Source organism: Crocuta crocuta, unplaced genomic scaffold (genome assembly GCF_008692635.1).
Source record: "Crocuta crocuta isolate KB4526 unplaced genomic scaffold, BGI_CrCroc_1.0 scaffold687, whole genome shotgun sequence".
In the NCBI taxonomy this organism is placed as follows: Eukaryota; Metazoa; Chordata; class Mammalia; order Carnivora; family Hyaenidae; genus Crocuta; species Crocuta crocuta.
This window is the reverse complement of record NW_027530182.1, coordinates 2,866,731-2,885,212: the sequence shown is the minus strand read 5'-3', so window position 1 is coordinate 2,885,212 and position 18,482 is coordinate 2,866,731. Positions and strand designations below refer to the sequence as shown.

The 18,482-nt window shown below is 35.3% G+C and overlaps 1 protein-coding gene across 2 annotated transcripts in view; it reads right to left on the bottom strand.

The window, feature by feature from the left end:
• CNTLN (centlein) overlaps nucleotides 1–18,482 on the bottom strand; it is a 283,942-nt gene that overhangs the window by 105,398 nt on the left and 160,062 nt on the right. For both annotated transcript variants that reach the window (XM_077765063.1, XM_077765065.1), the window contains exons 13-14: nucleotides 10,290–10,390; nucleotides 3,314–3,405 (exon numbers count right to left, since the gene is read on the bottom strand). In XM_077765063.1, the coding sequence (XP_077621189.1) occupies nucleotides 3,314–3,405; nucleotides 10,290–10,390 (193 nt within the window). The remainder of the gene's footprint in view (nucleotides 1–3,313; nucleotides 3,406–10,289; nucleotides 10,391–18,482) is intronic.

The following is an 18,482-nucleotide window of genomic DNA, read 5'->3' as shown; positions in this document are numbered from 1 at the left end:
AGGGAATATCACCATTCTACAAACTCTTCAGTTTCTTAGTGGTTTTAATCACTGCAAACAGTAGTATAATTTTCACATATATATTTTAATATATTTTAGCACGTTAGATTCCATGGTGAAGCAAGTAGAATACACTGCCTTTTTTAAAATCTATTTTGTGGAAATAAGCAATTATACCTCTTTTTTTAAAAAATTGATTTTGACAGTAGTGATATAAAAATGTTAAGAAACAGTATGGTCTTAGCGATACTGAATTTTTTCTGATCTATATCTCACTTCCAGCTCAGGTTACTTTAACCTGGTAAAATATTTAACCTATTTTAAAGTTTCCTTATCTGTGAAATGGGATTAGTAATATCTATGTTGTAGATTATAAGTATTAAATATGATCATATACCACAATTCCTTATAGACTGTAAGTTCTAAATAGTTTATCATCACCATTACCATCTCACTATTGTCTCTCTTATTATTATTAATCATGACAGCTACTTAATAAAATACTTGAGCTGAAATATAATTACTTGCATTAAACATTGCTGAATTATATCAAATTAAATCAACTTTGTACTTTGGATTAAAATACGTTATGAACAAAGGTAACAAACACCTTAAATATGAGATTTCAATTCTGGAAATTAGCATTATCTTTTTCTTTTGACTAAAATCCATTTATGTTAGGTACAACTCATGAAAATTTGATATAACACCAGAAAGATATCTCTTTAAAGTCGTTATATTTAAAATGTTTAAGTCTGTTAACGGCCTAAAGTGAATCTATGTTTACTCATAAGAACTGGTCAAAATTAATTACATTTAAGTTTAAAATGGTGGACATAGCAAAACAGAGACACTATTTCTAAAAAATCCCACAGCACAAATTAAAGTGTTATTCAAGGTATACTCTTAAAATTGTTAACCTGATATTAAGCCTGCAGAAATAGAAAAGAAAATTTCAATATATATTTGAGAATGAAAGCCTAAGGATTTGTTAAAGGCATTTGGTTTGTCTGTAAATCAGCTCAAGTGCATGCTTTTCCTCCAGTACTGATTGTTTAAATAATTTACCAAAAAGATGGCTCCTTTCAAAACTGAAATAAAACACTTGATTTTGTAAAGTGTCTATAATACTTTGCTAGGGCTGCCATAAGAAAATACCACAGACTGGGTAGCTGAAACCCTAATAATCTCAGTTTAATTAACTCTGAAGACTTCATTTCCATATACAGGCACATACTGAGATGCTGGGGATTAGGACTTTGACATGGTAACACTGAGGGTGGGGGGGACTCATCTCATGCCATAACAGTGTGAACTGTTAATATATTATTAAAAAACAATTTTATATGTTTCATTTCTACTATGTAAATAAATACTGTTTTCATGTTGTTACTATCTTTTAAACCTATTTTGAATGAGTTTTACAATACATCTTTTTAAAATAAGGAAACCCCAAAATAAGGTTAAATCATGACTCATACAACTGCATTAGGTTAATATTAAAAAAAAAAGGAAAATTAGTGTGGTCCAATGCAAATAATTCCTGTTGGCTTTTCAAGACTTAAATGGATTTCTGTATCCACTATGGTAGTACCATTTATGGCAGTTGGAAAGAAATAATGGATTTCCTTACGGTTTCTACCCTAAGATCTTGGTAGGCAGTAGCATAGAATAATATAGCCAAACAGAGATAAATTATACAAACCCCATCAAACAAAATATTGTTCTGAAACAAAGAAGATAAGTTAGTGCAAACTATATGACATTCCAGCTGATAATGTATAATTTCAATTACATATTTACCTTAAGATAAATGAATGTGAGCATTTCTTACTTAGTATGTTATTATGTTAACCTGATATGTGTTATTCAGTAATGATGAGGTGACAGCCTTTGTTACCTGACATATGGCAAGTGTTAGAAGTATAAGGGATCACATCATCTGTTGTAAATCCCTAGATTTCCTATAAGTCAAGTCACAGATGAAACAAATATAAGTAGCGGCATTAATATTTTTGTTAATATATTTGTGTATTTCCAGCTTTATCTAAGTATCTAGTGTAGTAAATGACAACCAGTTATAGGATGAAACTATTTAAAGAAAATTTGGGGGGATCCTGGGTGGCTCAGTTGGTTAAGTGTCCAACTTTGGCTTGGGTCATGATCTCACCATTCCTGAGTTCTAACCCCACATTGGGCTCTGTACTGACAGCTCAGAGCCTGTAGCCTGCTTTGGATTTTGTGTCTCCCTCTCTCTCTCTCTGCCCCTCCCCCATGCACACTCTGTCTTTCAAAAATAAATAACCATTAAAAAATTTTTTTAAGAATATGTTTTCTTTTAAAAAAATTTTTTTAGTGTTTGTTTATTTTTGAGAGAGAGAGAGAGAGAGAGAGAAAGAGGAAAAGCGAGAGAGAAACGGAATGCGAGCAGGACAGAGAGAGAGACACACACACAGAATCAGAAGCAGGCTCTAGGCTCCAAGCTGTCAGCACAGAGCTCCGCATGGAGCTCAAACTCACTGAACCCTGAGATCATGACCTGAGCCGAAGTCAGATGCTTAACCGACTGAGCCACCCAGGTGCCCCAAAAATATTTTCTTTATAACAATAACAAAGAGCGCTAAAATGCAACTACACCAACTTAATGGATCTTAATAATAATGTATTTATACACAAAAATATGAATTAAGTATAAAATTATAAATCTCAGTGTTAAGATTTTTAAAGAACATTTTATTATTAACTATAGAAATGATGTAAAGTGACTATAGGGTTTAGATGAGTGGTTCTATAGCAGGGAGCGCTATCCAAAAGTATATGGTGATAAGTTTCTATATAAAATGAAATGGGTCATGTATATTTTTAAGTTTAAAATTAAATTATAAACACATTACCAGTTTACTTTACCGAAGTTAAAACTATGCTCAGTTTTAATCACTTAAATATTTTAAATGTATATGCTTTTTGAAGTATAACAGAGTCTCATTGTGCTCTATTTTAAAGTTAAACTGCAATTAAATTATAACTAATAAGCACATATAGTATACCTTTTTATAATTTCCATTGTCATTCTCTTCATTTCATCTCTGAGATATTTTTAATCTATGTCAACAGAAGCACAAGTGTTTGCACATTTATTTCGCTAACATTGATTTTTTTAACTCATTTTGGCAAGCCAATGATTTTGAATTATGAATTTAAATTAAGGATGCACACAAGGTTTAAGTTCATGAGCCCTCGTTTTAAACTATAATCCTTTATGTTAAAATTCATATTTAACTTCCTCAGCTCAATATCTTAAAGATTACACTACCTTCTGCCATGTCTGCTCCGACATTTCTTTCCCATTCTTCTCTGGAGTACTCTTCTTGACCCCATCATCTTCACTGTATCTACAGAGCAGTTCTGGTGGAGAATAAATAATATATTATGGTACCTCATATAATGCTGAAACATTGTCCTGTCATTTTAAGGAAAAAGATTCTATGGTTTCTCAATTATGAATAACCTAGTCTATTTCATTGTCAAGTATTTGGCTGGAAACTAAATGGTGACCTTTCCAAGATTTTCAGTCACATAATTACGATCGTTGCAGCGTCTTTTTTTCCCCCAAGTGTAAGATTTTCAAAGGAACAACAGATCTTCAGGTTAACAATGCTATACTTTTATTCCTATTTTCATTCTTTTGTAGACTATTCCCCTTTTGCTTTAAAAGCAGAATTCACTGCCTTCTTATCTACACAGTCACTACTAGTTTTGTTCTCTGGATCTTGTTCCCTGCCAGGAGGATCAGAGTGATTGCCGAACAAAGCAACAGTCACCGAATCAGGGTGGATTGACACCGGAATGGCCCCTACCACCGCCTTTTCTTCAGGTAAAAGATCACGCAGTCGGCAGAGTAAACCATAAAAAATCTCATTTCCAGAAAAACTGTCACTTTATAACCCATAGAAACCCAGATAACAGGTGAAGTCGTTTCTATAAATGATTCCTATACTGACCATGCATTTGACTACCAAAATCTTTTCAACCAAGCAAAAATATACAAGCAACGTGTCAAAATTAAAGGAAAAAATAATCATAAAATTTCAGTTAATATTATCAAAAGTTAAATACATTAAAACTTATAAAGAAATGTTTTCTGATCAGACAAATTATTGTGACAAAGACAAATAATATTTTTTCTTATTGAATTCTTTTTAGGATACAACATTTTTTTAAGAATTAAAAGAAGGGCAAAAAGAATACATAAAGCTAAAAGGATGCATATCTATGTTAGATTGAGGTGATTTTGCTTTAAAGTATGCTTGGCTGCTGTAGGTCAGTGTAAAACTTTGATTTATCAACAAAGGAAAAAGAAAACAATATTATTCTCTGTAGAGTAGAAATCCTCTTGGTATAAACAGTGACTAACAAGTTTGTTAGAGTGAATTAGGCATTTCTTTTGTCTTTGAAACATGACATATCCAATTAAAACTTCTGTACTCATGAAATAAATAGAACACTATCCTAAGGATAATAAAAGCTAGAATAGTAGAATTTGCCACCTGGGGAATATGTACCTTTACCTTGATAATAATCTGTTGGTTCCCAAGTTTCTTTTTCTAGTCCCCTAACACCATGGTGCTGAATTCATTTACAACACTCTTTCAGCAATATAGAAATAATATGCAAATACAATTCAGCTGTTCAAGTCATTTAGATATCTGCTATAGTTCTAAGTGAAATATTTACTCTTAGAAATAAGAAGAAAATAGTTCTATGCTCAAAGAGCATACAATGCTAAAAATAGCTAAATAATTCCAATAAAACAAATGCTCACGGATTTAAAAATGAATTTGCTACTCTGTGCTCCCGGGTGTGCTCAAAGTCCACTGGTGGGGCTGGTTGATCATGTTCACCTGTGGTTTTCTGTTAAAAACTTTAGTTTCTCACCTTCACAGGTTTTAGAAAGAATATTCAAGGAGCTAGGCCTAGGTGATGCGGAGGAACAAGAAACCTCCTTAGCCCCTTGATTCTCCTCCCCTTTGAGGAAATCAGGATTTGAGAAATGAACCAAGAGGACCTTGTTGGAAATATGCACTTCTATTTTTGTCCTCTGGTAGATGTGTGAGCACATTTCACCTTGCTGGAGATTTCTTTTTAATGTTTTAGTTTAAAACACCTTACTTTTAGTTTTACTACTATAAAAATTCATTCTGACTTATGTTCTTTCCCAGGAGTTTCTTCCCTCTCCACTTTTTAGCTTTTAACACTGCTCATTCACAATTGTTTAAATGGATCCTATCCTCCATGTTTTTCCCTTCTCTTAATTCTCTTGAATTACATTAACACATTAATCTAAATTCTTCTGCAATGTTTTCTCCTCCTTGTAGAGTCTTTTAGCTATTTTATCAAATTATTTTTAAAACCTATTATCATCATGAGGAGTTGCAGAATATGCTACCTTAAAGCAAGCCACTGTCGTATTCTGATTACTTTGAGCAGTAGGTACTTGAAAAACAGCAAATACTTTTAGTTAATACTTTCCTATCACACTATAGTAGATTATTAGTCAGCGAATGTTTGCTGCATCATTCTCTACCTTCATGGGTGGAGTACAGAGCTCTACTCTACTGATGTTGAGCTTGGCTACATGAGTTGTTTTGCCTAAAGGAATGTGGGTATAAATAAGAGCATGCCTGTTCTAAACCTAGAACTTTGGGTATTTCTCCTCTCCCCTTGGAAGCTTCCAATATCTGCTTTGAAAAGAACATGCCAGACAGTCCCTGCCCCATTCAGCCTGGGCCCAAGAATGAGACATGTGGAATTCTGTGAAGTCGGCATGCTGCAGACAAACAGCTGCAGCCTGAAGCACATCCACCCAGCTGATATGCAGAAACCATAAACAAGAAAAATACTGTATATTATTGCAAGTCATTGAAATTTTGTGGTTGTTTAGGCTGTAGTAAAAGCTGTCAGGTATCGAAATTGACAGCAATAAGTGAATGCTGCTATAATAAAAATCTAAATTATGTGGCATTGATTTGGGGATGGGTAGTGGGTGCCAAAGAATATGTTTCAGGAGGCTGAGAAAATGGTGCTCGTGCTATGCCGTGGCCAACAATTCAAAGACAAAAAATGTAGGTAGTAAATTTGTAATAATAAGTGAGGAAATTCCAGTGTAGAATGCTGAGAGCATGAGTTGGTTGTTACTGGCTGCACCTAATTAGGTTCTAAGAAAAGAACTGAGTTCAGAAAGGAAGCAGCCATAGGCATATAGAAGTGCATACCTTCCATTACTTTCAGAATTGGACAGGAAAGTGTTTCTCACCGTATCAAAGCAGCAGCCACAGACATACTGGCAGGATAAAGACCATATCCAAGATGTTGATAGTGAGGCGGGGCCTCTGGATTTGACTGTCATGTCTGTTACTGACAATCTCTGAAAGTAATAATGGGATGCTCAGTAGATTCTTTCAGCTGGTCAAAGGACCTCTAGGAAGTTTATGGTTGGGTCAGAGCCTTAAAGTGCTCCACAACCCTTCCCTAGAAACCCACACAGAGAAGACATATGAATTGTTGGTAGCTGTATTTAATAAAATGATTTATTTTAGCCAAAGAATGTGGATAGAAGTTACAACGTGCTGTGCCAGTTCTGCATGTTTATGCTTGTCCTTTTGTGGCCAAGAAACAGACATGTGGAGTGAAAATAGACTCCACTGAAAAAGAGCTGGACCAGTGGACCAGATGAGAACTGTTTCAGCCAATCCACAGATCTACATGCAAAAAAAAAAAAAAAGAAAAGAAAAAGAAAAGAAAAAGAAAAAGAGAAGAAAAGAAAAAAGAAAATCCAGCAAAAAACAAACAAACAAACAAACAAACATGTATACACAGGCACACACACACATGCCTCCTGAGGGAAACTGCCCTCCGCAACCAGACCTGGTATACAGCCAATGGACTGTGGTCCCTGAAGGGAGTTACAGTCAAGGGCTCAGGCTCTCCCTGGCCAACCACGTTCTTATGTATGTCTCTGTTCCTGGCTTGCGTGCCTCCACTAGACCTCTACGTGAAGACCTCCTTACTGGGGGCCCTTTGGCTGAGGCCTTCCTCAAGTGCCTCTGCGGAGATGTCCTTATTTGGTGGCTGGGGTGGGGGGAACCTTAAAGACATTTTTCTTCCATCTGACTCAATACCCAATACTTGTCTTCCCTCAGTCCTCCCTTCCTTTCTCCCCTAAGACCCAGGTCAGTAAAACTGCAGGAGACTTTTGCTCAGGGCTCCTTTGGCTGTCTGTGCTGATCCATCTTATCACCCACTAGCAGGCAGCTCCCAGAGGAAGATGGAACAGAGGGAGTTGGCGCTTTCTCCGCTTTTAGCCTCTTGCTTATATAGTAAGTGATTAAAGGCTTGACTGTTACTTTCATTTGGCTTATTATCTTAAATCAGCTATGTGGACACCTGGCAGCTCAGATCTCTCCAGCTCAGTTGAGCTCCTAACGGAGATATTGTGGGATTGCAGCAGATTCATTACACTATGAATTGCAATTTTCAGTAAAGAGAAATTTAGTGAGATAGGGGCTTAAGGTGCTTGTGTGGGAAGTTAGAGGAGACAGAACTGATTTGAGAGAAAAAATATGAGTATTTAAAAAAAAACATGCAAAACTTCTGAAATTTTTGTAAAAATAGGGAAAAATAGGTAACAGGAAATAAGAAATATATTTCTGGTACATGAAGAAAGGCTTCTATTCATATAGATTTGGGATTTTAATCCAGAGAAACATGTTCAATGACAATAAAAATAAGCATCAGAGACACCGGATTTACCTGTCCAGGTGGAACAACTAAAATTACAGAGTAAGAGATGAAAAAATGTTTCTCAGACATTGGCTGTAAGATACTGCAAAGGAGTCAGCCCTGAGGGCAAACAAGTGACATGAATCTAGTCATTTCACCTGCTTATTGCCTAGAGCACTGCAGGCTTCAGCACAGAAATGGGGCAGTAAATGGAGTCTGGTATTCTACCTAAATTGAAGTGACAGACCCCAGAGGCCAGGCAGGCCAAGGAAGCAAGGATAAAGTGCCAGAGAACACAAATCTGCTCAGATACAGGGATGGCTCTGAAGGTCTGCAGGGGGTCCCCCTCAAGTCTTCAGTTAAGTACCGATCAGCAGAGGCGGGTGTGTAAACAACCGAAAGATAGAACCGCCTAAAAGGATTAGAGGAAATAATCTCCAACAGTCACGCAGGTCCAAGAATAGTTCATTCTCCCAACAGGAGAGAGTAGAAAAAAAAGACATGCTATGTGTTGCTTTAAAAAAAGATAAGAATGACAAGAGACTTCTCATTGAAAACACTTTAAGCCAGAAGATAATAATTTTTTTTAACTATCAAAAGAAAGAAAAAAAACGTGCCAATGCAGAATTCTATACTCATTGAAAATATCTTTCAAAAATGAAGACAAAATAAAGATTGCTTTTTCAGGTATATAAAAGCTGAAATAATTCATCACCAGCAGATGTGCACCATAATAAATATTAAAGGGAGTCCTTTAGGAAAATAGAACATAACATCAAATGTAAATCTGGATCTACAGGAAGGGAATGAAGAGCAGCAGAAAGAGATCTTAGTAAAGATAAGAACCATCAGGTTGGTGACAGCTCAACCCAGATATGTTAAAATCTCTGAGAAATGGACATTTAACAAAATACAGATTTAAGATCCAGTCTGGAAAAAAACACAATGAAGGAAAGAAAAGAATTTGCCAAAAACCTGAATTTACCAAAATATGAGCTCAGAAAAAAAATAATAAGACATCCAAAGGAAATAGGGTGGGAATTTGAAGAGCTGTAGATTTAAAAGAAATATGAGAAAGAACAAAGGGAAGAATATACAGGCGTGCGCACGTGTGTATGTGTGTGTGTGTGTGCGTGTGTGTGTTTGTGTATGGAGAGTGTGTGTGTATACATAAATAAATAAATATGGAGAGAGAGAGAGAGAGAATATATACTCAAAACTGAATTACAGATGAAGGAAGTGTCTTTAGATAGACTGAATGCCAAAGAAGACAAAGAGTAAAGATATAGAAGAAAATAGATATGAAGTCCAGACAAAAAGTAAGCAAATATAGAGACTATTGATATCCTTGAACTAGAGTATTAAAAAAAATACAATATGCAAAAATACATTTCTTTATAATGCAGGAAGATTTTAATTGAAAAAATAATAAATTACATAGATAATCCAAAAATATGATTTAGAACAAAGTATATCAAGACATATTCTATTTAAATTTTGGAACATGAAGTTGAAAAATTTTTTAAAAAAACTTAGGCATTCACATAGCAAAAGCAAGTCATATCCAAAGAAAGGAGTGAGGAACTGGAAGAAGGGAAAACTAGACACCTCTTTATACAACGTTCCATTCTAAAAATGAATAATATCTAGAAAGTTCTGACGGGGGAAATGTGTGACATGATAAAATTATACCCAGCCAATTTAATGATTGACTATAAAAACAGTTGTAACATATTTTCAAACATCTAAGCTCTTACAAATATAGCTACTTTGATCCCTTCTTGAAGTTTCAGTTATATCTGGCTAACCAAAAAATAAGTCAAACTAAAGAATTCATGAACAGAAAGGTGACAGCTTTAAAAACTGTGTTGAGTGTGATTTTGATTCCAGGACAATAAAGGGGCACTAAATGAGTTCCAGAACAATGCAATGTCAAACAAAAATATAAATGAATTATTAATATTGAGTATAATAAGTCCATATAATCTATAAAACTTTGAACAAGCTTAAGAAGTAAAACTTTACTAATGAATCAAACAATGACCATCTTTTCTCCTTATCAAAAATCTGTTTAGAATTTTTAATGAATTATAAAGCTGACTTTTAGGTGTTTCATTTTCTTTTTTTTTTTAATTTTTTTATAATTTATTTATTTTTGAGACAGAGAGAGACAGAGCATGAGCGGGGGAGGGGCAGAGAGAGAGGGAGACACAGAATTTGAAACAGGCTCCAGGCTCGGTGCTGTCAGCACAGAACCCAATGAGGGGCTCAAACCCACGAAGCTCAAGATCATGACCTGAACCAAAGTCGGACGCGTAACCGACTGAGTCACCCAGGCGCCCCTGATTTTTCTTGAGAAAGGTAAAAATGTTAATGACATATCAGTAAATAAAGCAGTGGAAAGAGGGGGAACAAGGATAAGACTCTTATAAGAAATTGAAAATAAAACATCACGTGCCAGATAATTTAAAAATGCCTGCATTAAATATTTAGTCTCACAAAAAATGTACCTTCTCTCTTCTCCGCCATACATGTGTTCAATTCTTGTATTGTTGCTGGATCAATAGATATATGTACTTTAAGTTTATCCAGTTCTTCTTGAAGATTCATCCTATGAAAATTAACACAATAAATGATTATTTGAAACATTTATTTCAGTTACTGAACAATGTAGCAAACAGATAAAGTTAGTAAAGATATTTAACAAAATATGAATTAGACAGTAGTAAGAAAAGAAAAAGACATCACTATTAACAAGTTCTAACAATTAAAACTGAATTTTAATGACAGTCTGGAAAATAAAGTGTTTTAAGAAAGTGATGTTTAATTTATCTAAATAAACATGTTAAATACTTGAAAATATAGACTATACGATTAAAAAAATTAGTTACCCAACAATTTTTTCTAAGACTTTATTTTTAAGTAATATTTACATCCAATATGGAGCTCGAACTTACAACCCCAAGATCAAGAGTTGCATCTCTACTGAGTGAGCCAGCCAGGTGCTACCCAAACACTTTAACAAACAAGATATACTATGTAAAATCATAATAAAATACTAATACATACACTGAAAGCAAAGATAGTACATTTTTAGATGCCAAGAAAAGACAAAGAACTCTTACTAGTAAAATGGAATTGAGCTACCATGGTGAGAAACTGAATCAAATACCACCCATGGAGACCTCAGACCTTCAGACCTGAATGCGGATGTAAGTTTGTGCCCAAGGCCCTTCCTGGCTGAGAGACAAAACTGGGCTAACTGTAGCAAGCTGGCAGACAAAAATTTCCTGAGTAAAACATGAATATCTGAGCTTATCTTATTCCATTAAAGGAGGCAAGCCTAGAGGTAGCTGGGTGGCTCAGTTGGTTAAGTGTCCACCTCTTGATATCTGCTCAGGTCATGATCTCATGGTCTGTGGGATCAAGACCCGTGTCAGGATCTGCGTTGACAGTGTGGAGACTGTTTGGGATTCTCTCTCACCCTCCTCTCTCTGCTCCTTCCCTGCTTACTCTGTCTCAAAATAAACAAATAAGCATTAAAAAAATTTTTTTAAAGTGGCAAGCTTGTTTTACTGGTTTCAAAAGTGAGCCATGCACATTTGCAGAGATCTAAATTCTAAAGAACTGACAGTAATGTAAAAACTGGTTTATGGCCAGTGTTGACTGGAAAGTTCAGGCAGACACAACCATCCAATACGGACAGGTTTACACAAATGAGGGAATGTGTAGGACAAACACCACCACAGAAAATAAATCTCAAAGAAGTTAAATTTGCAGGTAAGAATAATTATACGAATATGTTTAAAAGCCATGAATGACAGTCTACATACCACCCCACCCAATATGGGAGAATGTACAATAAGGAAAATGAAATAACGGAACAATTTAAAATAACCTTTTATAAAATCAGAGTTTTGAAAATGTTTAAGGAAAAAGAGGTGACAAAATGTTTATGTAAAAAAACATAACTGATTGAAAACTAATGAATGTGTTAAATAGCTCACAAAGCTTATGAAAACTGGTAAAATTATAGACAACACCAAGAAACAAAAGAAGAAAATTAGTAACAATATATAAAGTATATTTGAATGAGAAGCCCAAAAAGCATCTAATAGAAATTACTCAAGGAGGGAATTGAGAAACAGAGTGAAATCAATATCCAAAATACAAGGGCTGAAAAATGACAGCTGATGAAAAATGTGAATTAATAGATTAAGAGAGGATCACAAATTTCAAACAGAATAAATAAGAGTATATTCACGGTTAGAAACACAGGAACACTGTAGGACACCAAGAAAAAGAGATAATCTTAAAATCAACCATACTGAGTAGAAATGTTAATTAACAACTAAAGAACTCTGGAGTGACAGCAGACTTCTCCCAGAAACAAACAAACACAAAAATAAAAGCCAGAAGAAAAATAAGTATTATCTTCGGGTGTGGAGTTTGGTGAGTTCCTTATAGATTCTGGATATTAACCCTTTATCTGATATGTCATTTGCAACTGTCTTTTCCCATTCCGTTGGTTGCCTATTAGTTTTGTGGGTTGTTTCCTTTGCTGTGCAGAAAATAAGTATTATCTTCAACATTCAAAGGCTTACTATTCATAGATCCTAGATAAAAGAGCTACTAAAATCTATATTTTGGGTAGAAAAAGACTCTTCAAGGTGAACATATGAAACAAAATAGACACTGATGATGAAAAATATTTATAAATGTGTACATGGAAGTAAACATTTATCATGTGAAGCCATCATAACATAGTTAAATGAAGGTAGAGATAGAATATGGTAGAACTAAAATTCTGAAAAATAAAATGACAAAAGATCAAGAAAAGAATCAGTGTTAAAATATTTTAAGAACCCTATACTGTCGATGAGAACAGAAGTACTGATAAACTTTAGTTTGTCAAATAAATGGTGTATAATTTCAGGGCATCCAGGTGGATCACTTGGTTGAACATCCGACTCTTAATTTCAGCTCTGGTCATGATCCCAGGGTTCTGGGATCGAGTCCCAGGTTGGACTCCAAGCTGAGTGTGGAGCCTGCTTGGGATTTTCTTTTTCTCTGCCTTTTCTCTGCATTTTTGTGTATGTGGTACGCACTCTCTTTCTCTCTCATTCTCTCTCTCTCTACCCCAAATAACAAAATAAAATAAGTAAATATTTAAAATGAAAATCAATTTTTAAAAAGATACACAATTTCAAGAAAAATCATTTAAAGAATGGAAAATATAAAATGTATAAACCAGAAGAAGTCAAAATAGAAATGAAGAAAATGTACTCAAATCGAGGGCAAAAAAGGATTAAAACTGTTTATTTATTTATTTTGAGAGAAAGAGAGCACAAGCAAGGGAGGAGCAGAGAGAGAATCCGAAGCAGTCTCCATGCTGTCACTCCAGGCCCCAATACAGTGATCAGTCTCACAAACTAGGGGCTCATGACCTGAGCTGAAATCAAAAGTTGGATGCTCAACTGACTGAGCTACCCAGGTGCCCCCCAAAAATGATTTTTTATTTTATTTTATTTCTTAATTTCTATGTTTATTTTATTTTTTGAGAGAGAGAGACAAGAGTGTGAGCAAGGGAGGGGCAGAGAGCAAGGGAGACACAATCTGAAGCAGGCTCTAGGCTGTAAACTGTCAGCACAGAGCCTGACGTGGGGCTTGAACCACGAGATCATGACCTGAGCTAAAGTCAGATGCTTAACAGACTGAGCCACCCAGGTGCCCTGAAAAAGATTTTTTAAAGGAGTATAAAAATAAAATACAGACTAAGAAAAAAATACTAAAGATAAAGACGATTATTACATAATGATCAAAGGAATGATTTACCAGGAAGACAGAGCAGCTCTAAACTATTAAATATTCAACAATATATTTATGTTTTATTACATTTTTATATTTTAATTTATTAAAAATTTAAGATATAGGGTTGCCTGGGTGGCTTAGTCGGTTAAGCGTCCGACTTTCGCTTAGGTCANAATTGATGTTTACAGTTTTATGGGTATACTTATATATTTTTTAATGTAAGAATTTAAAAATTTATGATCCTAAGATTACATTTGCAGTTTCTCAGGTAGGTTACAGATTGATGGGAGGGGCACACACGCATGTACACACATACACTTATCCACACAGTAATTAATGTAACCCCACTGTAACTGGAGGAAAATCTGTATATGATACTTATGATACTATTTCCTTCCTTCCTTCCTCCCTTCCTTCCTTCCTTTCCTCCTTCCTTCCTGTTTATTTATCTTTGAGAGAGAGAGACAAGAGAGCAAGTGAGGCAGAGGAAGAGAGAGAGGGAAGCACAGAATCTGAAGCAGGCTCCAGGCTCTGAGCGAGCTGTCAGCACAGAGCCCGATGCAGGGCTTGAACCCACAAACTGCAAGATACGACCTGAGCCAACGCTGAATGCTCAACTGACTGATCCATCCAGGTGCCCGAATACTATTTATTTCTTATAAATTCTAAGAAGCAACTGAGCTATACTGAAAACAAACCATTCTAAAGCCTGAAGTAGTTTTAAGAAGGGGTAAACACATTGCAGTAGTTGTCTGTATCATTCAAAATAAAAATGGATATTTATAGGGGTGCCTGGGTGGGTCAGTTGATTAAGTGCCCTACACTTGGTTTGGGCTCAGGTCATGATCTCATGGTTTGTGGGATCAAGCCCCGCATGGATGGCTTAGTCAGTTAAGTGTCTAACTTCAACTCAGATCATGATCTCACAGTTCATGGGTTCGAGCCCTGGGTCGGGCTCTGTGCTGACAGCTCAGAGCCTGGAGCCTGTCTTCGGATTCTGTGTCGCCCTCTCTCCCTGACCCTCCCCTGTTCATGCTGCCTCTATCTCTCTCTCAAAAATAAATAATACATTGAAAATTTTTTTAAAAAGATAGACATGCCTGTTTGTCTTCTGCCCATTTTTAAATTTGGGTTATTTTTTGGGTGAGTTGTATCATCTCTTTTATTTCAGATACTAACCCTTTATCAGATATGTAATTTGCAAATATCTTCTTCCATTCTGTAGGTTGCCTTTTAGTTTTGTTGTCTGCTTCCTTCGCTGTGCAGAAGTTTTTTATTTTTATGTAGTCCCAATAGTTTATTTTTACTTTTGTTTCTTTTGCCTCAGGAGACATACCTAGAAAAATGTTGCTATTGGCTGATGGCAGAGTCATTACGGACACTGCTCTTTCTACAGTTTTTATGGTTTCAGGTCTCATATTTAGGCTTTTACTCTGTTTTGAGTTTATTTTTGTGTATGGTATAAGAAATTGGTCCAGTGTTATTCTTTTGCATGTAGCTGTCCTGTTTTCTCTACACCATTAGTTGAAGAGAATGTCTTTTTCTCATTGTATATTCATTCCTCCTTTGTCAAAGATTAATTGACCATATAACTTTGGGTTTATTTCTGGGTTTTCTATTCTATTTCATTGTCTACTTTTTATATGTCTATTTTATATGTCTAATTTTTTTTTTCTTTCTTTAATATGTAGTTTTTAAGTTTACTTATTTATGAAGAAAGAGAGAGAACGAGAGACAGAGGGAGAGAACAAGTGGGGGAAGGGCAGAGAAAGAGTGGGACAGAGGATCTGAGGTAGGCTTCACGCTGACAGCAGAGAGCCTGATGCAAGGCTTGACCTTCATGAACCATGAGATCATGAACTGAGTTGAAGTCAGATGTTTAACCAACTGAACCACTCATGTGCCCTTCTTTTTTTTTAAAGTAACCTCTACATCCAATGTGAGGCTCAAACCTTAGGACCCCAAGATCAAGAGTTACATGCTCTACTGACTGAGCCAGCCAGGTGCCCCAATCTACATGTCTATTTTTAGACTACCACACTGTTTAGATTGCTACAGATTTATAATATAACTTGAAGTCTGGAATTGTGATACTTCCAGTTTTGTTGTTTAAAGGGCATAAACTGTTAGTATGACAAAATATACTTAAGAAAGTAATTTCGATATTTTTTTTTCAGAAAATTTAAGTAAATACTATTAATTCTTTAGGTAACTTAAAAATATTATATATATTGTGCCTAAAATGCAGGAAAATAAATTAAGGCAGCAATAAAATAAAAAATACTATAAGTATGATACTATGACGTGAATGTTCATGTTCTTCTAAAATTCATGTTGAAATTCTAACCTTCAAAGATGGCTGTGTTAGGAGGTCAAACCTTTGGGATATTCTTAGGTCATGTGGGTGAAACCCTCATGAATAAGATTAGTGCCTTTAAAAAAGAACCCCCAGAGAGCTCCCTCACCCCTTCAGTCATGTGAGGATAAGATAGCACATCTGCAACATGAAAGAAGGCTCTTGCCAGACCATGCTGACACCCTGATCCCAGACTTCCAGCCTCCAGAACTAAAAGAAATAAATCTCTGTTGCTTATAAACTATCCAGTCGGTACTATTTTGTTATAGCAGCTAGAATGGACTAAGGCAGGTGACCTCAATGAACAAGTACCATATGTACATGGTCTCAAATATAAGAAAACAGTTTAAGGTATCAACATTAAAAGTTAATCTCGAGGGGTGCTTGGGTGGTTAAGTCGCCTGAGCATCTGACTTCGGCTCAAGTTGTGATCTCACAGTTTGTGAGTTCGAGCCCCGTGTCAGGCTCTGTGATGACAGCTCAGAGCTTGGATCCTGCTTCAGATTCTATATCTCCCTCTCTCCCTGTCCCTCCCCCACTCACTCTCTGTCTCTGTCTCTGTCTCACACACACAAAGAAAACATTTAAAAATTTTTTTTAAAAAATGCTAATCTCAAAAGTAAGGAAATAAAACTCCAAAATATACTTGCTACTTACATCAGTGAATATCTGTCAATGGACACAAAATATTTTCTCTTAACTAACATTCTTGCTAATTATACTGTAAAATACAATGACAATATAAGAAAAATATAATTGCTGAAAGATGTAAATAACCCAAATATCTATCAATGAATGAATGGATGAACAAAATATGGGATATACATAAATAGTATTACTGAGCCTTAAAAAGGAAAGAAATTGTCACACATAACTACAACATGGAAAAACTTGGAAGACATTATGACAAATGAAATAAACCAGACACAAAAAGAAAAATATTGTATGATTCCATTTATATAGGATACCTAGAATAGGCAAATTCATAGACACAAAGGAGAAAAAAGACAAGAGCTAAGAGAAGGGGGAAAGGGGAGCTATTATTTAATAGGTACCAAGTTTCATTTTGAGAAAATGAAAGTTCTAAACATGGACAGTGGTGGTGGTAGGACAATGTGAGCATATTTAATGAGACTGAACTGTACACCTAAAAATGGTTATAATGATAAATTTAATGTGATGTAAATTTTGCCACAATAAAAAATATATATCCCCCAATTTAGGCTGATAACAGCACAAACAAAAGTACAGTAAAACCTGGGTTTGCGAGCAAAATTTGGTCTGGAAACATGCTTGTGATCCAAAGCACTTGTATATCAAAGCAAATTTCCCCATAAGAAATAATGGAAACTCAGAAAGACCTGAAAACATTCACATAAAAATGATTACAATACTGTATTGTCCCACAAAATAATAAAGAAAATACAAAATATAAAGAAAAATTAACAAATTAACCTGCACTTACCTTTGAAAACCTTTGTGGCTTGTGTGAGAGAGACCAGAGAGAGGAGGGTTATTGTGTAGGACAACTTTCACTACCACTGACGGAATCACTATTACCTATTGGCTCAATGGAATCTTTCTCTTTTCGTGCGACTTTAACAAGGAACCTATTCAATGACAATTGTTTTGCCTCATTTTGAGGATTTCTTGGAAATGTGACATTGTATTGTCATTAAACAGATTAATCACTTGCACTGCTAGAACCTTATTCAGGTGGAGCTTTTCTACAAAGTTTTGCATTGTTTCCCACATTTTACACATCTCCTTAATCTCATCTGAAGTGAAGGGATTCTTCTGCCTTTTTCTCTTTTTCCTCTGCAGACAAGATGAAGATGTAGACTTCTAAAACCTTGCAATTTCAGCCACTCGCATANTGCTTGTGATCCAAAGCACTTGTATATCAAAGCAAATTTCCCCATAAGAAATAATGGAAACTCAGAAAGACCTGAAAACATTCACATAAAAATGATTACAATACTGTATTGTCCCACAAAATAATAAAGAAAATACAAAATATAAAGAAAAATTAACAAATTAACCTGCACTTACCTTTGAAAACCTTTGTGGCTTGTGTGAGAGAGACCAGAGAGAGGAGGGTTATTGTGTAGGACAACTTTCACTACCACTGACGGAATCACTATTACCTATTGGCTCAATGGAATCTTTCTCTTTTCGTGCGACTTTAACAAGGAACCTATTCAATGACAATTGTTTTGCCTCATTTTGAGGATTTCTTGGAAATGTGACATTGTATTGTCATTAAACAGATTAATCACTTGCACTGCTAGAACCTTATTCAGGTGGAGCTTTTCTACAAAGTTTTGCATTGTTTCCCACATTTTACACATCTCCTTAATCTCATCTGAAGTGAAGGGATTCTTCTGCCTTTTTCTCTTTTTCCTCTGCAGACAAGATGAAGATGTAGACTTCTAAAACCTTGCAATTTCAGCCACTCGCATACCTTGTTTGTACTTCTCGATGATTTCCTTCTTAACTTCCACCATAATCATCTCCTTCTTACCACCTTTCTTTT